This window comes from Myotis davidii, unplaced genomic scaffold (assembly GCF_000327345.1).
Source record: "Myotis davidii unplaced genomic scaffold, ASM32734v1 scaffold164, whole genome shotgun sequence".
NCBI classification, from domain to species: Eukaryota; Metazoa; Chordata; class Mammalia; order Chiroptera; family Vespertilionidae; genus Myotis; species Myotis davidii.
Genome location: NW_006296417.1, coordinates 3682705 through 3699898, shown reverse-complemented (window position 1 = coordinate 3699898; position 17194 = coordinate 3682705). Strand labels below are relative to the sequence as shown.

General features: G+C 51.1%; 1 protein-coding gene across 1 annotated transcript in view; it reads right to left on the bottom strand.

Annotated features, from left to right (window-relative positions):
- Positions 1-17194, bottom strand: part of ST8SIA2 (ST8 alpha-N-acetyl-neuraminide alpha-2,8-sialyltransferase 2) — an 85893-nt gene that overhangs the window by 23502 nt on the left and 45197 nt on the right. Inside the window, exons 2-3 of the mRNA XM_006771789.2 lie at positions 2496-2568; positions 989-1051 (exon numbers count right to left, since the gene is read on the bottom strand). Of these exons, the coding sequence (XP_006771852.1) occupies positions 989-1051; positions 2496-2568 (136 nt within the window). The remainder of the gene's footprint in view (positions 1-988; positions 1052-2495; positions 2569-17194) is intronic.

Below are 17194 nucleotides of genomic sequence, written 5' to 3'. Positions count from 1 at the left end.
TGTAGCTCCCAGGTGGTTCAGAGGTCATGACGAGATCTAGAAGCAATGATGTCAGGGACACAGGACCGTGGCCTGAGTCAGTCCTCTAGGCTCAGGAATAGACATACTCGATAGATGTCATTATGGTCAAGAGACCTGAAAGAACTACGGAAGGGCAAATGACAGACCTTACTCCGAATACCTGGACCGCTCCTTCTCAAACTGACCAAAACAGCATATTCAGAAAGTCAAACAAGACCTTCATGTTGAGCACTGGCCTTCGTGGCTATCAGATAACGTGGCCTTCCCTTTCTCCTCCCATTGCCCCGTCAGCTTGGGCTTATGAGACTCCGGGCAGAGCTGTGATGCAGCGTCACTGATGGAGATTGGGGACTCAGAAGCATGGCCCAGCCACAGCCAGAGGCAAGCCTGGATTTATTGGGCTTGCCACGCATTTGCTCGCTGCCCTGCACCCAGCTGTCCCCTGGCCAAGGCCTGTCATGGGAGGAAGCATGCTCAGAATGTAGAATGTGCATTCAGTTATCACGGTTAACATTACTCAGCTGACTCCCTGATGTTTTTAAGGGACCTCAGCAAAAGTCTCTGAACGCTCTACTTTCCATCTTAATGTCCTGGACATGAGATCGACAATGAAATTGGGTGAATGTCCTGATTCCCTTCAGAGTCTCCGTTGCTCAGCAAAAATGCAAGTTATGAATAAGCTCCTTGGTGGTCCACGTGCCTCCATGTGGGTGGACTCTTGTCCAGAAAGTGACTCTTAGCATCTGAGCATCCCATCTCTGCAGCCTCTAGACCTTGGGCCATTTCATGGACATTTTATGGACACGTTCCTCCCCCCGCCCCCCAATGATTAGGAAAATGCAAAGCCAAAGTGAAAGAAAACAGATCTGTTTCCCAAGTAGGAAGGGCACCATCCAGCCAAGAGGAGAAGCAGATTAATAGCTGCCTTACAGCAAAAACAAATGAACACAAAATCTAATTTACAAACCTATTAGATTTGCTATGTAAGCTGTTCACAGCCGATCTGATTGCACCTCTGCCTCCAGAATTCCTGCAAGACAAAGGAAATGCATTATTTATAAACACAGCTCTTCTTGGCAAAGCCCTCCTCAGTCCTCAGGAGATCCCACAGCCAGCCTCGGAGACCCACAGCGGGTGGACGAGACCTCCCTCTTGGCCTCTCCAAGATGGGCAACATCCCGACCCGGCCACAAACCCAAACATCTCTCAGGGACATAGGCCTCCCGGGTCCTCCCCTCCTCCCCCTGGAACATAGTTTAATCCACACCACGGTTTCCACTTAAGGCTTCCACTTGGGCCCTGAGACAAAGCCCTTTGGGACTCATTTCCCCTGCGTCACCCCACAGGCCACCACTCCTTAGCACGTCTCAGCATCTTCTCCCTGAGTCTCTGGCTTTTGCTCCCACGTGTTAAGATGTTGTCATCACATTCTCTCCACACTCAAGACACCAGAAGTTCAAACAGAGGCAGCAAGATGGCTAAGTAGTGCCTCCAACCGAATGTGATAGCAGTTTATTTTTTGGTGGCAAGAGAAATAATATTAAGTGGTGTCACTTTGTGGGGAGCAGGAGGTGGGTGACTAACGGGATCCTTTGCACATTTCTCTGGAGGATATGTTTGTGGAGTAAAAGCACCCCGAGGCCTTTTCCAGCCCAGCCATCCATTCACTTCTGTTGGATTCCACTCCGGACCTGGGCTCTCAGGCCATGAAGTCTCGCGCTGCTTTGCTATCATGCGGGGCCAGGCGATGGGTGAACCCATCTTACCCTGGTACCTTGCCCACACCATGCCCTGTGCACTGGTTTTAAAAAGTCGTATGTGAGGCTAATTATGTCAAATTGTGTGTTTTTTCTTACTCATTCTAGAATGTGTGGTTTGAGGACATATTTCTTCGTACTTTTCTCGCTGTTACTATTTTTTTTTTTAAGTTCAATCTAGCCTTTCAGTCAAGGTGTCGGTGCACTCCAAAGAAAAAATTGAAGTCACTGGGAAAGCTGCATATTTTAACGTTTACCGTGGAACAGCCAAGTTAAAAACGGGGGTCCAAACCCAGTGCTCAATTTTGCTTTTTGCAGGGAGAAAAGACATTCACTGGGGGGTGCATATTGTCTGTGCGCTTTCTCCCCAGACAGCTCCGTTCCTCAGCATTCCTGACTGGTATCGCTTGTCTTGGGTTCAAATATATGTAACGTTAGCAGAGAATAAAAGAGTCAAGAGTTAGCGGCCAAGGCCTAGCATCCAGGCTTCAGGGAAGCCTATGAGAGGAACGGGAGACTGGACCCTGTGGCATGTTTGCTGCTTTCGTGAAAGGAAGGAGAGGGTGCAGTGGGAAGGTTTCCCAGGCTGTGTGACTGTGGGAAAATCACTTCGCCTCTCTGAGCCTTAGAGTTCCCATTTATAGGAAGAGGGTGTAGAAGCGGAAGACGCCAGCGCTAAGGCTCTGGAATTCTATAAGGACCACCCAGGGCCCATACCCATCATCGGCTGCCGTCTCACGAGGCTCCAGTGGGAGCTGCTTGTGGCTGGGTTTCTGTAGCGCTGTCACTTCTGTGTGGGCCACAGGTGGGAGCAGTGACCCCTAGGGCCACTGATTTAGCTTCCCTACCCCACGCCCCCAAGCTTCGCCGCAGCTCACATCAGTAGGTGTATGTGATAGAAACACGAAGAGGCCAGCTGATAGTCTCATCAGTAACCAGGGACTCTTGTGGTTTAATTTAGATTCAATCTTGGGTGCTGCTCCGCAGAAAGGAGCATATTGGGTGCCCCGGGCTCTCTCAGCCATGAAGGATTGGCAGGGGTGTTGTGACAAGGATGCTTGCAGTGGAGACGTGCTCAGAAACCCGCGGAAAGGGCTTCCGGGCTTGTCTGTGATGAAGGTTAGGGACCCAGGGGATGAAGGCAGGGAAAAGAAAGAGTTAAACGTTGGTATGGGCAGCGGTAAAATTCCATTTGTCTCTACTTCCTAGAGAAAACTTGGATGGGGCCCTGCCTAACCAGCCATGGTCTTACTGAACTTGAACCCTGGCTCTGTCGCTGTCTCTCTGGGTACTGGGGGAAGTCACTTTGAGTCCCTGGCTTCTGTCTTATCTGTAAAATCAAGGGACAGATGAGATAACCCCACGGACCGCCTCTGCTCACTGGCTGTCCATGCCCTGTGTCGCACAGACACGGCTGGATGAATGAATGGAGAGTCCTCTCCAGTGACTGTGACCTCCTGTCCTCAGCACCCCGTCCAGCCCAGTGACACTGGAGTCTCATGTCAGGCTTACGTTTCTCTGTCTTCTGATGCCATGAGTGTGCATCCACAGTGATAGGAATAAGTCTCAACTGAGTCCCTTTAACACATCAGGCCGGGATAGAACCTTCTATTTAGAGAGCCTCATTCTTGAAACACCCCTGGAAAAAGATGTGTTATTATTCTAACTGAGTGAGGACACTGGGGCTCAGAGGCGTGAAATCACATGTCCAAGGTCGCAGCTAACAGGCCCGGGACTGCATCTAGGTCTGCCTGGCTCCCAAGAGCCTCCACCCCCACCCCACGTGACCACAGAGCATGATGGGGGTGGGGTCCTGCTTCAGGGGCAGGACCTTCTTTCTGAAGAAGAAGGCATCTTTCCACAGTGGGAGAGAGACACATAGTTTATCTACATTTCACCAGGCACAGCATAAGCGTCATCTGTAGCTCCCAGGTGGTTCAGAGATCTGGAAGCAATGATGTCAGGGACACAGAGGACCGTGGCCTGAGTCAGTCTTCTAGGCTCAGGAATAGACATACTGGACAGATGTCATTATGGTCAAGAAGCCTGAAAAAACTACGGAAGGGCAGTAAGCGTCATCTGTAGCTCCCAGGTGGTTCAGAGGTCATGACGAGATCTAGAAGCAATGATGTCAGGGACACAGGACCGTGGCCTGAGTCAGTCCTCTAGGCTCAGGAATAGACATACTCGATAGATGTCATTATGGTCAAGAGACCTGAAAGAACTACGGAAGGGCAAATGACAGACCTTACTCCGAATACCTGGACCGCTCCTTCTCAAACTGACCAAAACAGCATATTCAGAAAGTCAAACAAGACCTTCATGTTGAGCACTGGCCTTCGTGGCTATCAGATAACGTGGCCTTCCCTTTCTCCTCCCATTGCCCCGTCAGCTTGGGCTTATGAGACTCCGGGCAGAGCTGTATGCAGCGTCCACTGATGGAGATTGGGGACTCAGAAGCATGGCCCAGCCACAGCCAGAGGCAAGCCTGGATCTATTGGGCTTGCCACGCATTTGCTCGCTGCCCTGCACCCAGCTGTCCCCTGGCCAAGGCCTGTCATGGGAGGAAGCATGCTCAGAATGTAGAATGTGCATTCAGTTATCACGGTTAACATTACTCAGCTGACTCCCTGATGTTTTTAAGGGACCTCAGCAAAAGTCTCTGAACGCTCTACTTTCCATCTTAATGTCCTGGACATGAGATCGACAATGAAATTGGGTGAATGTCCTGATTCCCTTCAGAGTCTCCGTTGCTCAGCAAAAATGCAAGTTATGAATAAGCTCCTTGGTGGTCCACGTGCCTCCATGTGGGTGGACTCTTGTCCAGAAAGTGACTCTTAGCATCTGAGCATCCCATCTCTGCAGCCTCTAGACCTTGGGCCATTTCATGGACATTTTATGGACACGTTCCTCCCCCCGCCCCCCAATGATTAGGAAAATGCAAAGCCAAAGTGAAAGAAAACAGATCTGTTTCCCAAGTAGGAAGGGCACCATCCAGCCAAGAGGAGAAGCAGATTAATAGCTGCCTTACAGCAAAAACAAATGAACACAAAATCTAATTTACAAACCTATTAGATTTGCTATGTAAGCTGTTCACAGCCGATCTGATTGCACCTCTGCCTCCAGAATTCCTGCAAGACAAAGGAAATGCATTATTTATAAACACAGCTCTTCTTGGCAAAGCCCTCCTCAGTCCTCAGGAGATCCCCCAGCCAGCCTCGGAGACCCACAGCGGGTGGACGAGACCTCCCTCTTGGCCTCTCCAAGATGGGCAACATCCCGACCCGGCCACAAACCCAAACATCTCTCAGGGACATAGGCCTCCCGGGTCCTCCCCTCCTCCCCCTGGAACATAGTTTAATCCACACCACGGTTTCCACTTAAGGCTTCCACTTGGGCCCTGAGACAAAGCCCTTTGGGACTCATTTCCCCTGCGTCACCCCACAGGCCACCACTCCTTAGCACGTCTCAGCATCTTCTCCCTGAGTCTCTGGCTTTTGCTCCCACGTGTTAAGATGTTGTTATCACATTCTCTCCACACTCAAGACACCAGAAGTTCAAACAGAGGCAGCAAGATGGCTAAGTAGTGCCTCCAACCGAATGTGATAGCAGTTTATTTTTTGGTGGCAAGAGAAATAATATTAAGTGGTGTCACTTTGTGGGGAGCAGGAGGTGGGTGACTAATGGGGTCCTTTGCACATTTCTCTGGAGGATATGTTTGTGGAGTAAAAGCACCCCGAGGCCTTTTCCAGCCCAGCCATCCATTCACTTCTGTTGGATTCCACTCCGGACCTGGGCTCTCAGGCCATGAAGTCTCGCGCTGCTTTGCTATCATGCGGGGCCAGGCGATGGGTGAACCCATCTTACCCTGGTACCTTGCCCACACCATGCCCTGTGCACTGGTTTTAAAAAGTCGTATGTGAGGCTAATTATGTCAAATTGTGTGTTTTTTCTTACTCATTCTAGAATGTGTGGTTTGAGGACATATTTCTTCGTACTTTTCTCGCTGTTACTATTTTTTTTTTAAGTTCAATCTAGCCTTTCAGTTAAGGTGTCGGTGCACTCCAAAGAAAAAATTGAAGTCACTGGGAAAGCTGCGTATTTTAAGGAATAATGTGATTTAATGAGAACACTCTGGGGGAGGTTGATGCCTATCTTCACAGTGGTCTTAAGTTTGGATTTTTCTATCGGCTTTCATTAGGCTTCTCATACTTGAGGAATAATGTGATTTAATGAGAACACTCTGGGGAGGTTGATGCCTATCTCCACAGTGGTCTTAAGTTTGGATTTTTCTATCGCATTTCTTTAGGCTTCACATACTTGTAGTTATCGTGTGTGTGTGTGTGTGTGTGTGTGTGTGTATAAACACACATACTGCCTTTTCCTGATAGACTTACATGTCTTTTTAAACTATTTGGCAACAGGCAATGTTCTCCCAGTTCACAGCCAGATGACCGGACAACAGAAAGGATGCTGTGACTCGTGTCTCAAATTTGTCACTCCCAAGTCTAGTTCTTAATTACACAGAGTAGCGTTGGCTCTTCACACTTTAAGTCTATTCCTAGTATTTCTTTTTTGTCCCCCCTGGTTCCCCTGGGGACAATGGAGCTCTTGACTTCTAACTTGGGGTCTAGGACTATCTGGCCAGTTCTGGCTCCATAATCATAAATCCACTCATGTCAGACCCGGGGCTCCCTGGGCCAGAGAGGACTCATTGTGACCGTGAACATCAGAGCAGCTGTAGCTTTAAAGGCAGCGAGTGCTACTTCTAGCGTGGTGCTCGCACCAAAGTTAGATGTAGTCCCAGCGCCACCCCTGCCTCTCACCAATGTGTTCATCTCCTCCAGCTCCACCCACTCAACTAACTTCTTGCTCATCAGGTCAGGCCTAGTATCTCTATCCCTGTGCCTAGCTGTCTCCGAGACACCTTTTCCTACAGAGCAAGTCTTATCAGTGTACCAAAGCTCTTGAACTTCATAGACATTGAAACAATGCTGGGCACAGAGCTCTGAAGAGACCAGTGTAGGTTGCAGCCTTGACAATGGTGTTTCCATGACAACCGGGCTTCCATGGATGCTTCCATAGGTGCCAACGGGGAGGGTGAGGTCAGCATCTCATGGCCATCTCTCTTCTGCCACTGCACACCCCCTATTGGCTGCTCAGCTCCTTGCTCTACCAGCCTCGCTTCCTTCCTGTTAAATATTAGCTTGATGTGATTTAGCCATTTGCTTTGATTTCAGCAAACTTGTGCTTATCAGTCAGCTTCTGTCATAGTACAAAAAGGTGCCGGTTCACTCTGGGTTCTCCCCTCCGCTCAACTTCAGGAAACACCCGTGAGAACTTAGGGCTTTGGTCAGGTTCCAGCCAACTGCGCTTGTCTTTCTATAAAAGTACTCATAGGCAACTGCACCTCAAAATGCAAGAAAACAGGTCACTTGGATGCCCAACATTCCCCACCATGCTTATTCCTGATCCTTCCTCACCATGAAACTGTCACCTGTAACCAGGGGGACCCAATAATTTACCACCCAAACCAGAACGCCTGCGGACTAAACGGAGGCACCTGGGTCTGACCTCAGGGTGGCCCTGCACAGAACTTCTCCTCGGGAGGAAATATATCACGCAAGATTTGCAATTCAATTCAATTGCAAATCTTGCGTGAATTTTGGGACACCCTATACTAGGTTGAGGCGTGATGAATGACTCCAAGGGATGGGTTAGCGTCCTCAGGGCGTCTTTAATATTCCTCTGGCTCAGAAAAGCCATTATTTTAAATCATCGCCTCTCAACACTTTATGGCTCCATTTGTAAGACATCGAGTCTCTCTGGGAGTCTTCCTGTCCCCCTGGCGGCGGGTGCCCCCATTTTTTTCTCTCTATCCACTCCCAACAAGATTCAGGTTGCGGTCTGAGTGTAGCCAGGTCTCCTGCGCCTGCAGAAAGCCAGGCCCCGCACCCTGCCCTTCACCTGCTGCGCGTAAGGACTGACTATACAGTCCAGGAGGCATCTGAGAATTAAGAGGGGGCAAAGTCACTCGACAAGTAGTTGTGAGACAGTTGGTGAGCTAATTGGGAAACTATCCATGTGAGATCCACCACTCCAAGAAGGGGAAAAAGCGATCCAGCCATTAAAAGCTGTGCTTAGGAACGGTTTTATGTGGAAATGCACTGAATTCTCCTGTTTTCGTTCATTTGGGCTGCTAGAGCAAAGTGCCATAGCCTGGGTGGCTCATCAACACCAAAGATTTATTGCTCGTAGCTCTGGGGGCTGGGAGCCTGAGTTGGAGAACCAGCAGGTTAACGGAGGGTCCTCTCCCAGGCCGCAGATGTCCCCTTGTTCCCTCACTTGGCAGCAGGAAGAGGGAGCTCTGTGGAGTCTGATCCCACCACAAGGGCTCCACCCTCGTGGCCTACTCACCTCCCAGCGGCCCCACCTCCTACCACCACCACATTTGGGTTTAGGTTTCTAACATGACGTTAGAGGGACATAAGCATTCAAACCGTAGCACCTCCATTGGCCAGTTACTTAGTATCTGCTTTTTAAAAATTGATTTCAGAGAGGAAGGGAGAGGGAGAGAGAAACATCCATGATGAGAGAGCATCATGGATTGGCTGCCTCATGCACGCCCCCTAACTGGGGATCGATCCTGCAACCTGGACGTGTGCTCGACTGGGAATTGAACTGTGACCTCCTGGTTCATAGATAGATGCTCAACCAGAGATCAGCACCAGCCTGGCTAGTATCCATTATTTAACCTTGGATGCCATTTAACCTTTTATTGTATTAGACATAGACTACTGCGAAACCTTAGCCCTGAGTTTGGCAGCCTTGCCAACATCTCGTTTCATGCACGTGGCACAACCCCTGGGCTCTGTAAAGAGGAGTAGAACGCCCATCCATCACTCCCGCACGCCACGCTTAGCTCTTGAACCCGCCTGGCCAGGACTTGAAAGGCCTCTGCCTTCAGCCAGCCTCTCTCCCCTTCCTTTTGTTCGTTTCTTGAGGGACCATGTTCAGACGCCGTGTCCCCATTAATGTCAGCTGCCGCCTTTTCCTGAGAAAACCCCCAGAGGGCACCCAGCAAGGGGAGGCCTTTGAAGTTGCTTCTCTTCTGTGTCTTTGATGTGTCTCCCTCCCCACCCTGCCGGGTCCTGGATAAATGTCCACTGCCCCTGCCCAGCGGTGGGAAGAAGACAGCTGGGGCCACCAGGGCGGGGCCTAGGGTCCTGGCTCCTCAGGGGTTCCAGCTGTGCCGCCCTAGACTTGACTCTCTAGGTCTTGATGTCCGTCCCTGGAAAGCAGGGTCCTGTTGCGGGGAGACAGGGAGACGCACCGGACACACGTGACTGTCAGTGCGGAGTTGTTAGTGAAGGCGATGGCTGCTGCCCTCCCTCCAGAGTGGAACAAGCTACTGCTGTCTGTGGACTCTGCCCAGACCCCCAAATAGCTGTCCTCAGGGAAGTGGCATTTCAACAGGGCTGCCCACGAGGGAGCCACAGGGAGCAGTGGGTGGAAGAACACAGAATGTGTTAACTGAGATAGAATTATGATTCCTGCCGCTCCATAGATTTATTTATTGAGCATCTACTATGTGCCAGGCCCTGAACTGGGCTCTGGGCGGCGGGAGAGGAGGGACAAAGCAGGGATGGAGACAGATAATCTCCCCTGTGAAGCTGCTTAAAAACTAAATGTGGAGGCAGGAAACCCTCACAAGAAAGACAAACATCCCAACAAAGGCACAGAGTCACGAGCACCCACCCAGGCCTTGGCGCTGAGAAAACAGAAGTGGGAATAGAGACGCACAGACGGAGGGAATGGAGAATCACAGGGTCCACCCTGATCCTGCCTCTTCCAGAGAATGTCTTTCTGGTCCCCAGTCCTAGTGGGGACGCCCTCCTGGGGCTCCTACAGTATGAATCGTCAGCATCATTAGCGTAGTATTGCCACTTTTTGTTCTTATTACACGGCAGGGCTCACACCGAGGACAGGGACTGCCCCCGGGCTGATATACCGGACACCCTAGATGTTTGCTGGAGAGAAGAAATCTTTCTGATACCCGAGGGAAGAAGGCCTCCCAAGTCCCCCAACTTAGCTATGTTTGATGACAGCTTTCCTATATTTGATTACACTTGTGAGCTTCTCTGAAATGTAGTCTACCGAGCACAATTTACTGGGAACACCAGTCCTGTTGTAAGGCCACCATTCTCCTGGTGGTGCCAAGGGGCGGGAATAGCAGTGCCATCGAATCTGTCTTGCGAGTGTGGACGCCTCTATTGCAGGACCTGGCCATGAGCAGACGCTCAGTGGGTTAGCTTGCCTTCCTCCTCTGTTAGGGGCCTTCCCCCCCCCCCCGCCCTTTTCAATGTAGAGCAGGTGGTGGATGAAAATAGATCAGCACCTATTTCCTGCCCTGCTTTAAAATTTCAGAGCAAGGAAGTTAGAGGCAAAGCAAAAGGATTCGCTATTTCCAGTGAGTCTGCACTCCCCTCTCAACAGAGAGACTCATGGGGGGCAGTGCCCACTGTGATGCGTTAGAGAGACCTGCCCATTCACCTAACCCTCATTCAGAGATGGGGCCACTGAGGCCCAGAGAGCTAGAGCTTGTCCTTAGGTCATATGAAAAGCCGCGATCTCCGACTCCAGACTCGTTTCCCATCATCACACGAGAACTCTCTCCCCGACTGGCCCACAGGCGCCTTGGACATCTTCTTTGTGCTGTGATCATCTTTGCGTGTCCCCAGCATCTAACACAGAGCTTCTACACCCCTGTGCATGGCGAGGCAGACACATGTCACGCAATCAGCTTTGTGATGACCGCGGGAGCCCACGGACCTGTCAGAGAGGCCAGGCGCCAGGGAGCAGTCCCCAGGCTTTTTTCTCCAGGGGCACCGTGAGGGCCTGGTACGGCGGCACCTCACCAGAAACAGACATGCTTTCCCAGCGGGTGCTGGCTACCCTGAAACGCTGCCCGTGAAGAACAGGCATTGAGCACTTGGCAGGTGCCATGCGCTGGGTATACAGCGATAAACAGGGCAGGAGAGGGTCCTTCCCGTAGGAAAAACCATCTTCTAGAATATGAGAGAGACTAGAACAATCTACCAGCACTGGGTCCAGGCAGAACCCTCCTCCTCAGTGGCTAACCTCCACCTATTTCCAAGACACAAAATAAAAACAACACTACACAATGGGGCTCTGATGAAGACCCCAAATCCCAAAGTCAATACATTTTACTTTATTTTATCTCAATTGATCTCAACTCCCAAATGTTCCAGCTTCAAAAGGTAAGATTAGGTACCATTAATGCCAGCGAGACCAGCATTGATTTAAAAACCCTCCGTGATGCTATGGGAGGGGGGAGCTTGTGGACCCTGATGAATCTCCTTGTTATCAGCTTGATTGCAGCCGGCCAGCCGCCAGCTTGGCTGATTCCCAATTCTGGCCACATCCTTCCAGTCCTCTGGCTTCTGTGTACCAGGCCAGGGAGCCTGTGTAGAGCAATGAATCACCCTGCTAACAATGCTTACTTATCTGTGGGCTGGGATTTCTTTTTTTTTTTTTTAATATATTGTTTTTTTGTGTGTTTTTTTTTTCTTCAGAGAGGAAGGGAGAGGGAGTAAGAGACAGAAGCATCAATGATGAGAATCATTGATCGGCTGCCTCCTGCATACCCCCCACTGGGCATCGAGCCCACAACCCGGGCATGTGCCCTGACTGGGTATCGAACTGTGACCTCCTGGTTCATAGATCGATGCTCACTACTGAGCCACACTGGCAGAGCCATCCTTGTCTTTTAAGTCACCCACAAGATTGTTTGATTGGAGGATGCTGTGTTTGTGCACTGGGTAGTTTTCCAGATACATTGGGAAATTATATCTGATGCTTTGTCTGGAAAAGATTAGCTCCCTCTCTCTGGAGGTTTTGCAAGGAGTTGTCACAGTTTCGCTCTCACGGGGGCAGGTGATGGCTGTGTGGAAGAAGGCAGGCCAGCCCATTGGCACTGTGTAGACCTGTCATTTTCCCGGCCTGCCTTCATGGGTTTGCATACTTTTACTTTGTTGACTTAATACTTTGCTTTCAACTGATTCACTTAAAAACATCAATGCATTTATCATAAAGGAATCTTGATATCACTCTCCTAAGTAGCATACCACGGTCCCTTGCCCTAAATCGAAAATAATGGCAAAAACAAATACAATTACATTCTTGGCTTCCATCCCACCCGGAGGCTGTCTTTATCTGAAGGAGCAGATTGGTTCTAAAAGGCCCCCTACACTCACCTTCCATCGCCCCTAGAGGCCCCCCCCCTCAATTCCTCCATTTTTCATAACTCAAAGTGGAGTTTGGAATTAGACTGCAGGCTGGGCAGGCCACTAAGACCACTCAGGAACCCCCAAAACTCTAGGGAGCTGTTACTGTGTGTGCCAACCATGAAGTGGGGCCCTTGGTAGTGGAAGTGGTCACGTGTTAGCCAAGCGTACGAGGGGCTTAAGGCCAAGGCCAAGGAGCGCTTTGCTGACCAGCTTTTCTAGAGATTTCTAGAAAAGCTGTTCCAGCTGAGTCAAGGTGGTTTCACGCCCAGGCGCACTGCAGCCTCCTTAAGCATCTTCTGTAATCAGTTCAATCCTTCGCTAGGATTCCTCCTTGTCGTACCTCCTGCTTTGGGCCTCACTGGGAGAGGGACAAAGAGAGAGAAGCATTCCGTGCCTAGGGCTGAATCCCGGCACCTGAGAAACAGTGGCTAGACCATGACAAAACCCAGCTCTTTTCCCTCTATTTATTAAGCACTTAATTCACTGTCTCAGTTTACTTGTCCATAAAGTGGGTTTTGCAGGGGTTTTATAACAAAGATGTTAAATGATATATGAAAACCTCTGGTGCACACGTAGGCATCCAGTAAGTGGCTGTAATAATTATTACTTTCTATGGCATCCATGTGAGGGTCACTGTAGACCACCTCTGTGATGGGCACCAGGGATCCTCAGACAAGTCTGCCCTGGTTTGAGTGGCCAAGGTCACTGCCTCAGGCCGGGACTCTGCACAAAGCTGGGAAGCCAGGTGTGCCCACCAGTACTGGGAGGGTGCATACAAAAGTGGTCCTCCCAGTGTGGTCCTCACTTTGAGTGACAGGCTCCAGCCCAGTGGTCCTCCCGCTGTGGTCCTCCCTTTGAGTGACAGGCTCCAGCCCAGTGGTCCTCCCGCTGTGGTCCTCCCTTTGAGTGACAGGCTCCAGTCCAGTGGTCCTCCCGGTGTGGTCCTCCCTTTGAGTGACAGGCTCCAGCTCAGTGGTCCTCCCAGTGTGGTCCTCCCAGTGTGGTCCTCACTTTGAGTGACAGGCTCCAGCCCAGTGGTCCTCCCAGTGTGGTCCTCCCTTTGAGTGACAGGCTCCAGCCCAGTGGTCCTCCCGGTCTGGTCCTCCCTTTGAGTGACAGGCTCCAGTCCAGTGGTCCTCCCGGTCTGGTCCTCCCTTTGAGTGACAGGCTCCAGTCCAGTGGTCCTCCCGGTCTGGTCCTCCCTTTGAGTGACAGGCTCCAGTCCAGTGGTCCTCCCGGTCTGGTCCTCCCTTTGAGTGACAGGCTCCAGCCCAGTGGTCCTCCCGGTCTGGTCCTCCCTTTGAGTGACAGGCTCCAGCCCAGTGGTCCTCCCGGTCTGGTCCTCCCTTTGAGTGACAGGCTCCAGCTCAGTGGTCCTCCCAGTGTGGTCCTCCCAGTGTGGTCCTCACTTTGGGTGACAGGCTCCAGCCCAGTGGTCCTCCCGCTGTGGTCCTCCCTTTGAGTGACAGGCTCTAGCCCAGTGGTCCTCCCAGTATGGTCCTCGCTTTGAGTGACAGGCTCTAGCCCAGTGATCCTCCAGTGTGGTCCTCCAGAAGAACCAAAGGTACCAGACCCCACCCACACCTGCTCAGTCAGAAACTCTGGGGTGGGGCCAGCACGGCTTCTACCTTCTACCTCAGACAGTCCTGAACCACAGCTCTGCGCATACTGCCCCTGGAATCCACAGCACACACTGTACCCAGTTTTCTTGGGGCAGTGGTTGGCAAACTGCGGCTCACGAGCCACATGCGGCTCTTTGGCCTTTTGAGTGTGGCTCTTCCACAGAATACCACGCGCGGGCGCTCATGTACAGTGCGATTGAAACTTCGTGGCCCATGCGCAGAAGTCGGTATTTTGTGGAAGAGCCACACTCAAGGGGCCAAAGAGCCGCATGTGGCTCAGGAGCCGCAGTTTGCTGACCACGGTCTTAGGGGAACTGAGTGGCATGTGCCTAAAAGAGAAGGGACAGCTGTATCTCAGCAGTTCCCAGCCGAGCAGGAGTCACATCTCAGGAAGAGCATTTTGGGACCCTCTTCCCTTTTCGGATTCACCCTTGACCCAAACACTAAAGGAGGCAGGTGGTAAGGGAAGGGGCAGCTAGGACCCTGGATCTGGGAGGGGGGGTGCTCTGGGCTGTCTGCGCCCTTGGCCCCCAGCCTCCCTGCCCCACCCTCCCTACCCTTCCATCCGCGTCTTCCCTCCATGCGGTTTAGGGTTTCATGAGACCTAGGGTCCCTCTACTGAGTGGGGACAGGCAGGCAGGCCAACAGCGTGTACAGAGGACCCACAAAACAGTACGCATGTGCACTTCCCACTGTTCTAACTTCCCGGTGTCGGCTGCTCGGGCCACTTCCAGAAAGTGTGTTCAAGTACTAGTATACGCGTAACAAAATATGTGATCATTTCTCTAATTCTAGGTGTGTGTCCTTTCCTCTTTTTGTCCCTCCACTCACCTCCCCGCCTTGCCTCTCGGTATTATACATTTTTTTGAATTAAATAATACGTCGATGTTGTGTTGTTGAAACCAAAATCCCACTCTTAAGTCAATGTGCCTTGGGCACCTGCCAGGCGCTCTTCATGTTGATTAGGGTATAGTTCAGGCATATCCAGAGTCCACGTGAAATAACTCCCAAACTTCTGGGACCAGAGGGGCGGTGGGAGGAGCTTGCGGCTTACGGCGTACAGAAGAGCACACGGAAGTCACCGTCCTATCAGTTTACCCACTCATGTTCTCTGGATAGCGTATGCTTCCTCCCTTCATTATTTGAGCTCCGCTGACATTTACCGAGAAAGGTGTGAATTAATCCTGGCTCCCGCTCCTCCGAGCACAGCCAATATTCTTGTTCTTGAAATCGGAGACGGGGAAACCCAATAGCAAGAGCCCACACCTCACTGGGCTGAGTCCAAGTGCGGCCACCCCTTCTTCAACATCCGCTGAAATATCAATCCTGAGGGTGATTGGGATTAGGAAGCTCTACTGACCTGCCATGAGTCTTCTTAAAAATATATATATTTTTATTGATTTCAAAGAGGAAGGGAGAGGAAGAGAGAAAAACATCAATGATGAGAGAGAATCTCTAATCAGCTGCCTCCTGCACACCCCGCTCTGGGGTCTGAGCCCACAATTTGGGCCTGTGCCCTGACCGGGAATCAAACCATGACTTCCTGGTTCATAGATTGACACTCAACCACTGAGCCACACCAGCTGGGCCTGCCATGGGTCTTTCCCATCATCTCCAAAGCTCCCAGCTTCTCTTTACAAACTCCGTGTGGCACAGACGATGAGACTGAGAGTGTAGGGAGCCTGGGGCAGCAGGAGGAATAAGAGCAGGAAGCCCGGTGAATTCAGTGCACGAAAGTAGCAAAGAGTAAGTAGTGTGAGCCATGCCTCAGGCCAACCCAGGTGACATCTGAGCTCCGTGTTTTCTAGCTGCGTGACCTTAGCAAGTCCTGGAACCTCTCTGAGCCTCTGTTCCCTCATCTGCCAGGGGGCAAACAGGGTGGTTATGTGGGTTAGGCACGTGACCCATGGCGCTCCCAGCAGAACTGCGGGCACGGCGTCAGCCCTGGGACACGGGGCTCCCTGTGCCTGTGCAGCTTCCCTGCAGAAGTCTGTCTCCTCCTGGCCACGTCCTTCCATCCTCGCCAGGCTCCACGGGGCCTACGGACGCCGACTGCACTAGCCTTTCTCTTTCCCACAAGAAAATTCCTCCAGGCCTTCATCATGTGTGTTGTTTTTCTCTTCCTCCAGTCTCTCTCTCTCTCTCTCTCTCTCTCTCTCTCTCTCTCAATGAGATAGTCAAACAAATGCCATGCTCCACAGCCTCCGATTCTGATGAGACTTAGTGGCCAGGGAGCAGAGGGCAAGAGAGAAGGCAGCGTCTGTGTGTGGTGGGCACACCATCCACAACTAGGTGATCCCGAGCGGACAACCCTGTCTTGCATCCATCTCTTGGGGCTGCCCTATTCCACTACAGCCTCGGCTGCAGCACTGTCCCCTTCGGCCTCTCGGTGTTATTCTTCAGGTTTCTCTCTCCCACAGGCCTTCGTGTTCCCAGGCTCCGTCCTCTGGAAATCCGAGCATGTGTATTTCCCCACTGGCTGTCATTTCTGGAGAGGTCTCATCCTTTGGAGGTTTAAACCCCAGCACTGCCACTTCCTCGCTGTGTGGCTGTGGCTGAGTTACTTAACTGCTCTGGGCCTTAGCTTCCTCGTCTGTATAATGACGACAATAACTCAGACCCCAGGGGCTCGCTGGGGAGATGACAGGTGTGAATATATAGCGAGAGGGCTTAGGACAGTGATGGCGAACTTTTTGAGCTCGGTGTGTCAGCATTTTGAAAAACCCTAACTTAACTCTGGTGCTGTGTCACATATAGACATTTTTTGATCTTTGCAACCATAGTAAAACAAAGACTTACATTTTTGATACTTATTTTATATATTTAAATGCCATTTAACAAAGAAAAAAATCAACCAAAAATATGAGTTCGCGTGTCACCTCTGACACGCGTGTCATAGGTTCGCCATCACTGGCTTAGGATATCGCCTGGCACACAGCAGCAAGGACAAAAATGACCGCTGTCATCCCTGCTGCCAGCTGCCTCCACGGGGAAAAGATGTGTGAGGTGCTCTTCAAGATTAACCCAGAGCCAGACTATCGGATTTCAGGGGTCAGTAATAATTCCAGAAAATTGGGGTTGGGGAGTCACAGGTTAACCAACCTCTTCAGCTAACAAGGCGATCGCAAGATTTATCTACCACCTCCCTCTTTCAGGAAAGAAAGAATATCAATGCCTACGAGAAAACAAGAACAGCATCTCAGAATATAGAGCACTTCTCAGGAGATGCCAGTTGGCAGCTTGAAACTAACGTAATTGCTGTTAGCTGCCCTGTGTTTTTTTTTTACTTCTCCTTTCTTTGTCCTGTGGGATCGCCCCCTGTATGCAGACCAGCCTTTGGGAACCACTGACCTCAGGGTCGCTCAACCTCCAGCCGTTGACGGAGGACGGGAAATTGCAGCTCGGAGCCTTACAAAGGGACCAGGAAGCAGCGCTGAGTGCGTCCAATAGTAACAAAAAAAGTGCTCGGGGAAACTCTCTGAGG